A 10,250-nucleotide genomic window follows, 5' to 3' on the forward strand; every position below is an offset into this window, starting at 1 on the left:
ACGGCTGGTAAAGTTGAGAACCACTGGAATAGGCTATTGTATTTTCATGGTAAAAGAAACTATTTGTGTGGGCGTAATGCATGATGGCCTTGAAGGTGTAAACCACAAATACGTTGCAGCTCTGGTGCAGCTCAGTTCACTGAAAATGCAGTCTCTCCATTTGTCAGGCCTTTTTCCAGTATCTCTTGCACTCACACACTTATAAATAGGAATCTTTAATTAGGCACAGATGTCCGATCAGTCATTGCCATGCAGTCCTCTCAACTCTACCCTCCATTCACAAGCCAGCACTTGACCATGTCCCATGACAGTGACCATTTAATAAATGGCTACAAATGTTATGTCTTTTTTAAGACCACTGACAGCATTGCATATAGCAAAGTGGTGTGAAAATGCAACACATTTAATGTTTCTGAAGTGACATCGGTTTATTGGGTGAGAAAAGCAACAACTTTACCTGCAACTTAAGATAAAACAGGGCCAGACATTTTAGAAACATGTCATCATCTGCATTTTCAAGGCAAAAGTCTGTGTGTTCTATAGCCATTTCACTTGCGGCAGCAGCCTCACACCTGTCCTCAGTATGAAGCAGGCTTTCACTTGTTCCCTGAACTATAGTTTCAATATAGCAAAGTGGTGTGAAAATGCAACACATTTAATGTATCTGAACTGACATCTTTTTATTGGGTCAGAAAAGTAGGAAGTGGTGGTGACTAAAACCGAGACTATGAAAAAAAGGAACTAATGATGCGTACTCAAAGACAGTTAACTTTTGATCCAGGACAGTGCCATTTGCTGTGGAGAGGTAAGTAACCAGTTTTGCATTTCAAAAACTATTTTTGAAACATGCATTTCTACTCTATTTATATAAATAAAATGTATGTATACTCTCTTCTATATACTTGAAACACATTACAGATGAAGTGCTGTTTATCTAAAATGCTAAATAATAATAAATTATAGAATCATCTTTTCAGGTTTTCATCTTTTCATAACTAAGAGAAGAAGATGCCATTTAGTTGCTGGTTATTCTGCATCTATGTTCTCTGGCTCAAAGGTGGGTAAAGCAAACTCTATATGTATTTTTGGGAAACTAGAATATCACATATATAAGAATATTTTTATGTTAATTTATTGCATGAACTTGGTGGCACATCTGAAACATTAATATATATATATATGTTTATATATAATTAATATATGTGTGTGTGTGTGTGTGTGTATATATATATATATATATATATATATATATATATATATATATATTTAGAAATTATAGGCATTTAAATCAGTGCATTTAATAATCTAAGTTTTTCTATTTGCTTATGCATTTAACAGTTACAAAAATGTAATTTTAGGAAATAAGAATAAGAAATAAGAAAGAGTAGGAAAACAAGAAATATTTATTTTGTTTAATTTATACATTCATATTAATCTATCCAGGAAAATGAGAAGGTTTTAAATTTACTTTATTAATAATATTAACTTATAATTTCATGCTCTTGCTTTCCCCAAAATTTTACAGGCTTGCAAATATTTTAATCAAAGTTTTAAAAGCCGTGGGGTGCTATTGTTGTGCCTGCCCAAGCATATTTTTTTTCCTCTCTGTGTTGTGTATTTTCATTGCCGTAATTGAAGGCACCTCTGCTAGGGTGGGACGACCAGTGTGAAAGATCTGCAGTGATATTTTAAAACTAATTTTGGTCCAAAAACCTGCTTGTGATGCATCCTATCAAGACCATTTTTGCACCTATGCAAAGCCATACTTTTATATTCCAAAATATTTCAGAAGAGAGTTATGGTGATAAAAAAAAAAACATGAGGCCAAAGTCACCTGATGATTACTGTCTTTCTTTGTCACAGTCTGGGTCTAAAAACAATTTAACCACACATAGTAACACTGGAAAACTGACCTTTACTCATATTTTGCCACTGCAGTGTCTCCAGCTCGGAGCGAGTCATGGAATATAGAGGTTCCTCAATCTGTGGTCGGCCTCGAGGGCTCATGTATGGTGATTCCCTGCCTGTTTAGGTACCCTGGTATAGACAGGAAGGCTTCACACTTCACTGGAATCTGGTACACGGATTCCTATGAGACAGTCTACTATCCAGTAACGTCCAAAATCAGCAGTGCCTTTCAGCAGCGTACGAGCCTCTGGGGTGACTTAAGCCACCGAAACTGCTCTCTGAAAATCAACCCTTTGCGTCGTAGTGATGTCGGCCCATTCATGTTCCGGATTGAGATTGAAGATTTCAACAAGTACACATTTGTTCACAATAAAGTGTCTATTACAATAAAAGGTGAGTGTTATTTGTTAACAATTTTACTTAGTTCCAGTCTGTTAATTATACAAGTTTTAACACATAAAGAAGTTGGCTTATTAGGATTTATATGCAGGAGGGCTATACATGGGGAAATCAGGAATAATTCTATGGGCCCTGAGGAGACAGTGTGTACAAACAGACCTTAGAAAACATTTACAAAATTATACAGGGTGTTCCAAAAGTCTCCATATATAGGGGACTATATTTGCCACCACCACGTCGGTTGTGCCTTCGTCAGTGGATGTTCGTGGACGTCCACCTCTCGGTCGGTCCGCAACACTTCCAGTCTTTTTGAATTTGTTAATAAGTTTGGCAACAGTGTCATGTGTGATGTGCTCACCATGTTTACTGTTAAAGTCCATTGCAACCTTGTGACAGCTTATTATACATTATTATACAGAGATGTAGGCACATTTTTTAACCTGCCACAGGACCCAAAAATCTATTGGCTCCCTTGTGCAATTAATTACATTTTGCATTTTAAATTATTTATTTAATTGGTCAGCATCAAGTAAAATCAGTTATTAGCACTCATCTTTGCTCATGAAGACTTACTGCATTTATGAGTGAGTAAACCTACCTTGAACATCAAACAACAATAAGTTAAAATAACTTTAATATGTGCATCCAAACTAACGTGTGAAATATTAATATATAACCAAAAAAAAAAATCTACATTTATTCATCATAATGTATGTATGATTGTGTCTTTGGGACACTTGGAACAAATGGGACACTTTGCATTAATGATTTATTTAATTTTTAAGCAGACATTTGCAGAAGTTGTGGCATAAGTTTCATTTCAATTGGTTCAGTTTTCATTTCAAATGGTACTGTATATATAAATCCTCTGCCTATGGCAGTGATATAACTCTGGCTGCAGGCACAGTAACAGACTAATTTAACCATACAAATGATTCATGCAGTGTGATTAGAAATTTATACGGTTTTAAGGATACGGGTATGGCATGTGTGTTCATATGTTCTGTAGTTATAATACTTTGTATTTAAGTAAAAAATGATGTTCCTTCAAATGAGTTACTAGAGGAGTTAGTATAGATGGAAAATCATGAAATCACAATTATCTGCCAAACCATAGTCCAATGCACTGAATATTTTTTTTCCAAGTGTTCCAAATATCTATACATGGGATTCTGACAATTTTTTCATGGCATTTGTTTAGTTTCTGTTTCTTTGTTTGTTTGTTTTGTTTTGTTTTTACTTCAACAGCAGATTCTGGATTTCCTACGCTATCCATCCCAGAGGGAATGAGTGCAGGGAAAAAGGTGACCACCACCTGTTCAGTGCTTCACTCTTGTCCCTCTGACCCACCCAACCTTACCTGGAGCCACAAAGGAGCACTTAGCAGCCAATCACTGCAGCAGTCCAATGGCCAGTGGAAGATTACATCTTCTCTGAGCTTTACACCCTCCAAAATAGACCACAAGAAAACTCTCAGATGCACAGCTGTATTTACAGGAGACAAGAAATTTGACAGCATGAAAACACTTGAAGTAAAATGTAAGTGAATTTTTTTTTTTCTAGAACATACATTTTATACATAAAGTTAAAGTTACTTCCATAAAGCATGTTGGCAGATGAGAGAACATCTGCATAAGTGATAAATGCACTTATGGGCTTTCATCTGGAGAGAAATACATTCTTGTCATTTCACCAGCTTAGATGCTTGTCATTTGGTAGTAAGTCATAGGAGAACTAATCTCCAACATTTTGTTCGGTTACAAGTCAGAACATAATTCTACCACTTAGTTCCTTATAGATCTCCCTTGACTTGAATTAATGACTGGAATTTAGGGATTGCTTAAGAATGGGTTCAGTTTTGGCAGGTTGTTTCAAGTAGTGTCTATCTGACCATATACAAGCATATTCAAGCTCAAAACTTATATTTTAATCTTACAGACAGAAATCAATGGCCTATAAGAGCAACACAACTTTGGTGCAACTAGCAATATTACAAGTTGTATGAACATGCAGGAAGAAACGCTAGAGGCCTGTAATGCTTCATGAAACCACTAGTGAGTCTATGGGTTATTTAGTGGGTTATTTATGGACAATGCGTTAATTTCTATGTTTTGCCATGAAACAGGAAGTTGTTATAACTCAAACATACAATGTCCAATCTGCTCCAAACTTCACAGGTTTGATAAACGTCCCAGCCTGAAGACATCTAGATGCCAATATTCAGTTATAGTCATAGCGCCACCTATTGGCAAGAGGAAAAGAAGAGGAAGAAATGGAGAAGATCCAATAGGGCAGAGAAAAGCAATATGATCTAAAATACTTTTATTTAGAGCTTATTTTAGAGCTTAAAATCATGTTCAATTTTTGGATTTGTTCTAATAAAATAAAAAAATTTGTTGCTCATGTGAGTCACACCTGGCAAGAGAGAACCAGAACTATAATCATGCAGCTGTCTATATTGTGTTATCTCAAAAGCAGGGCTCCGGACAAAAAAATCTATTAAGAAGACATTGGCTCCTATGAGAAAAAAAACAGGCACCAAATAATTTTTTTAAGTTCCACATAAGAATTACATTTTTTAACCACTTACTTTCAGTCATCCTGTCATGTGTCTACATCTGGCCTGCTTTTACAGCATCAGCATTTTCATCCACATTCCCTTAAAATGGGAAGTGAATGTCTTTTTCAACTTGAGAACTATATACAGTCACAAAGAATTGTTCTTTACACAGAATCTGAGCCAGTGTCACTGACCATAATTATGTCAGCATCTCTTGGCCATTGAGTGTAGTTTGGCCTCCTCCTCTTTTTTTGCAGAAAGCCAGCGTTTGACACATGGTTCAGGATCAAACTGTTCCTCTGTGCTGATCCTGATCAAGTCAAGGACCAGCAATATCTCAACTAGATGCATTCTGCTAAAAGCACATGCTGTGTCGTTGTCATACGTCTTACACACATCCTGTGAATTTTTCTTTAGTAATATCTGAGAGGTAAATTTGGTGAAAGGCAGCTCTTCGCATGCAATCATATAGGTGGTGTTGAATTTTATTTTAGCTTCTTCCATTTGGTCTCGTCATGTAGCCTAGTTCACATGCACGAGACAATGCTTTTTTTAGTAGAGCACCCTGCTGTTACATAGTCACGAGCTTTTTTATGCTTTTGACTATTGCCCTGTTTTCTCACAGTCTCTTTTCTGAAATGGTTCGTTCTGGTATTGAAATCCGTTTTTCCCGCTATTTCCCTGCCTATTTTGCACGAAAGTCATTAAATATTTTCTGTGTGCAATGATCATACCTGAGCCATGCAAACTCTTGAATCCAAGAAGTCTTAAAATGCCTTTCTGCACTTTTACTTGGGCATTCATTGATCGACATGGAAAGATGATCCTCTGTGTCTCCATCGTTTTCTAACTGGATTACTTGTTGGTAATACAAATTCTGGAATTATTTCCAAGTACTTTGTTAAATGTGCTTTGTAAAGATGAAACATCTGCTTGTAACTGAATGTCCTCAAAAACACAATAACAGGTGTGTGTTTGTGATAGATGCTCCAGAAAATGTTGCAGTGATTTCAGAGGTTTCAGTGGTTGAGGGCAGTGCCTTGAACATGACCTGCTCCAGTGACAGTAATCCTGCTCCCCACACATACCACTGGTTTACTGAGGCTGGGACCTTGCTGTCAGAAGGACACACTTTCACACTGAAGAATGTGTCCAGACACATAGGAACCATCTACTGCACAGCCATTAACACAGAGGGACAAGCCAACTCCAGTCCAACACAACTCACCGTATTGTGTAAGTAAACTTACAGAGGGAATGCATGCTGATTTCTATAAACACACTTAATCATTCCGTACAGGATTTTAAGGAATTTATGTGATTGTTGCGGCCAAAAATGCTTGATTTTGCTGCGGCTTATTACAAAATTTGCGATGAGATTTGTTGAGTTTTTGGAGGGAGATTTTTTCTGAAAAGTACTGCTTTTGCTGAATTGGCTAAATTGCAATTACACTAAATTGTTTTGCGTGGTAAATGACACCTTTTAGCTGTACTCATGTTCGACGCACATGAATCGAAGGGGCTTTGACTGAATGCGCATTGTGATGACATCATATGACACGTTTTGGCCCAAATCTGTGGAAAATCTGTGCTAATTTTGAGAAATAGCAAGCTCCTGTAAATATTGCGGCGTTTCTTTGATCACAAAATCGCAATATCCTGGAGGGACTACTTAATAGGCACTGTATTTTAACCAATGGACTAACTGTATGTACTATTACTGTGGATAATCCTGTATATAGTTCATCTTGTACCTTACAAGTGATCTAAATATAGATACTTTTTGCCACTGTTTCCCCTCAGATCCTCCTGAGATTAAAGCTGGCTCCTCTTGTACTTTGGACATCTCAGGAGTAACATGTCTGTGTGTAGTAGACTCCTATCCTGCCAGTGAAATCAAGTTGTGGGGTGCAGATCCATCATCAGAGCTGCGCAGAACTCAGGAAGAGAAACACGGCACTCTGACTATGGTGACCCTACAGGAGGCGCTAGGTTTCTTTGACACTGTGCACTGCCAAGCCACTAACACTCAGGGGAACTACACCATGGCTTTACAAGTACCACACAGCCATGAGACACACAACAGTGAGAAATATAATATATAACACAGTTTTCAACAACGTGAATGTACAGTGTATGATATTTAACTCTGATGTTCAGGTTAAAATGACCCATTTTACTTCAAGTAGCTGGCACTGTGGGTAATGTAGAAAAGCAATGTCATGTAGTAAACCAACGTGATATTCTTTAAAAATATGATTGATATATTGGCCAGTTTAAATTTGATTTTAAAATTATACCACTATAAAATATAATATACAGAAATGGAAGACCTGGCTCAGTTGGATTTCTAATAACTGAACATGAGGGTTAAAATAAAATTTCAAGCATTAACCTTTACAAGCATATAACCTGATGCTGTTATTTTGATGTCATGTCTTATCAGGCAAGCTCCTGTACATTTCAGTTGCTGTCATTGCATTTGTTGTAACAGTCATAGGCCTCTCAGTGTGGATAATAAAATGCTGGTAAGAACATATGATCGTTTTCAAGTAACTGTATTCAAACATATTGTGTAAATATCAATATACAGTGGGGGAAATAAGTATTGGACATGTCAACATTTTTTTCAGTAAATATATTTCCAATGAGGCTATTCACACAATTTTCACCAGACATCAGTATTAATTCAAGAAATCCACACATAAAAAGAAATCCAAACATTAAAGTCCATAAATGAGAGCTCTTTGCTTTTACCCATCATGAGATGTTTCTTGCGTGACACCTTGATAATGAAAAGCCTTTTTATATACCATCAATTTACTAACCCAGCTGATATTAATTTGCACAGATAGGAGGTATAATTACTTACAGATTTCAGATTTTATAGGTTCCTTGCCTTACCTTGCCTTGGAGACCTGTTTTTTCTTACTGTGTTCAATAATTTTTTTCCTGTGTCATTCCACTTTATTACACATAACTTTATTTATGGACTTTAATGTTGTGAATTCTTTATATATCCGGATTTCTTGAGTTAATACTGATTTCTGGTGAAAATCCATGTGAATAGCCTCATTGGAAATATATTTACTGAAAAAATTATTGATACGTCCAATACTTATTTCCCCCAACATATATGTGTGTGTGTATGTGTGTGTGTGTGTGTGTGTGTGTGTGTGTGTATATATATATGCACACACTTTTTTTTTTCAAAGCAGGAGGACTGAACCTCTCACAACACCACAGCCAAAGACGGAAATGAAAGTGACCAGCGACTCTGTACCAGAAAGGTATTTGTGTTCCTGTTTTTACACAGTAGATATGCCTGTATACATGTCAATCTGAATCATACTTAGTGATGTATACTAATAGTTGTACTGTAGTAGTATAAACAGAAGTATTTTATTGAACATATCAACTTTACATGAATGTAGTTTAGTCATAAAAGTCATTCAATTTGCAGGAAATGCAAAGATGTGAGCCCAAGCTATGATGGAAGTCAGCAAGTGTATGGCAACCTGTCAGTAGGTTCACTGCATCTTTTCCCTTTCTTGCAGTCTTGCCTCCATAAATTATTTTAAATAAATAAGTATATAAAACATAAATCAATTTTTGACATTTTTGATGGTGAGTAAGCATAAAGCTTAGCATAAACCATATCAAATAATTACTATATTCACATAGAACAAATGTATACAATGTAATGTATATAATATAATCCTAACCTTTACTCAACCCTTTCAGTTTAAAGAGTCATATGAAGAGGAGTACCCCTACGAATCTGCTAGTGAATATGAAGCAACATATGCTAATGTGTGAATGCCAGAGAAACTTGTTTGAAGGTGTGATATTTTAAATTCCATAAGAGGAAAATATATTAATCTAACCTGTCAAAAAACATTGTGAAATTATATTATAATAACAATACATTTACAATGCAGTATAGTATACTACAGCAATCATAAAGTATTTTTTCAAAGACTGCAAATCTTAAAAATACAACAGAAAACAATCATTGTCACTGTAGTCTGAGATTAAATACTGCATATATTATTTTTGCTTTGTATTCAAGTATTAATGTACATTATTATATTTCAAGGGGATTATTCTGTGTTTGCATGAAATTTATCCATACTGTCACATTAATCTGATGGTTAATTGCACTTAAATGCACTTAAATGGTTAAATGTACTTAATGACCAAAATAGGATTATTAAGAAAACATTGCACAATTCTAAAACATATATACTTATTTAAACAGAAATCATTCTGTTCACATAATGACTATCTGAATTATAGTGAAACAAGAAGCTTTTATTAAATTTGCTTTACATTAAAAAAAAAAAATCAAATCTGTTTAGACAACAGATATTTTTCATCTTCAGCATGCTCATTTTATATTAAAAATCTTGACTTGAGACATTTGTTTAAATACTTTTCAGGGGTTTTTTCTATGAACTGGTCGACATACAACATAAGAGCATTAAATACAACTCTTTCCGAATGCCTTGTTTATCCAGTGATATGACCTCTTTCTTCAGTCAAAACCATTACACAGAGGGTGTTTGCAGAGAGAAAAGTAATTTCACACAGAACAACACAAAGCATTTTCCATTTTTCATCTTATGTGAGTTTCTGTTGCAGAGTAATATGTTGCAAAATACTGGTCTGTACCTAAATGTTTTTTTAGAACATGACATTTTGCAACGCAGAGAGAGGAAATCAAAAGCAGAACCTGAGACATCCAAAAAGAAAACTTGTTTGATATATAGAAATAATATTACATTTGAATGTAATATAAATAGTGCAAGATAAATACGCTTTAACTTTCATTTCCTGATAAGGACTCTGCCCTCTGTGGTCTGAACTAGCTGTAGCATTTAGACATTTATAGCATTTGGTAGACACCCTTATCCAGAGTGACATACATTTATTTTACTTATACAACTGAGCAGTTGAGGGTTAAGGGCCTTGCTCAAGGGCCCAACAGTGGCAGCTTGGCAGTGCTTGGATTTGAACTCACAGTGGTCCAACATCCTAACCACTAAGCTACTACTTAGAAGACCTTATCTGGAACAGCACCCCCTACCTCAACAATTTCCTTGAAGTTTATGATCCCACATGCAATCTGCGATCAGTTAAAGACTTACACCTGGTAGTGCCTACTCAGCAAAGCATGAGGTCCCTTTCCAGAAACAGCAAACTGACCGTCCCTCAGTGGTGGAATGAACTTCCAGCCTCAATCCCCCCCAACACAACTTGATTCATCCCTTTGAGTTTCAGGTAAAACAAGCTAATGCATGCAGTCACATTCTATGATACTTACATTCCTAAAAGCTGTATATAAAGCATAATGTGTAATAAGGATGTGTTTCACCAAATG

The 10,250-nt window shown here is 35.8% G+C and overlaps 1 protein-coding gene across 3 annotated transcripts; it reads left to right on the plus strand.

Moving 5' to 3' along the window:
* Nucleotides 1-470: 470 nt before the first annotated feature.
* LOC128621295 (sialoadhesin) lies at nucleotides 471-9,369 on the plus strand. 3 transcript variants are annotated; one of them, XM_053646954.1, is made up of 11 exons: nucleotides 471-805; nucleotides 978-1,057; nucleotides 1,939-2,301; nucleotides 3,556-3,846; nucleotides 5,852-6,103; nucleotides 6,671-6,952; nucleotides 7,314-7,395; nucleotides 8,083-8,157; nucleotides 8,331-8,391; nucleotides 8,612-8,709; nucleotides 9,310-9,369. In XM_053646954.1, the coding sequence occupies exons 2-10, from the start codon at nucleotides 1,009-1,011 to the stop codon at nucleotides 8,684-8,686; spliced, it is 1,530 nt and encodes a 509-aa protein (XP_053502929.1). In that variant the 5' UTR covers nucleotides 471-805; nucleotides 978-1,008; the 3' UTR covers nucleotides 8,687-8,709; nucleotides 9,310-9,369. The 3 variants fall into 3 exon arrangements, with proteins under 3 accessions (XP_053502929.1, XP_053502927.1, XP_053502928.1); XM_053646952.1 differs by lacking the exon at nucleotides 9,310-9,369 and having other exon boundaries at nucleotides 8,331-8,387; nucleotides 8,612-8,933; XM_053646953.1 differs by lacking the exon at nucleotides 9,310-9,369 and having other exon boundaries at nucleotides 8,612-8,817.
* The last annotated feature ends 881 nt before the right edge of the window (nucleotides 9,370-10,250 follow it).

The sequence above is a fragment of the Ictalurus furcatus genome, chromosome 17 (genome assembly GCF_023375685.1).
Source record: "Ictalurus furcatus strain D&B chromosome 17, Billie_1.0, whole genome shotgun sequence".
NCBI classification, from domain to species: domain Eukaryota; kingdom Metazoa; phylum Chordata; class Actinopteri; order Siluriformes; family Ictaluridae; genus Ictalurus; species Ictalurus furcatus.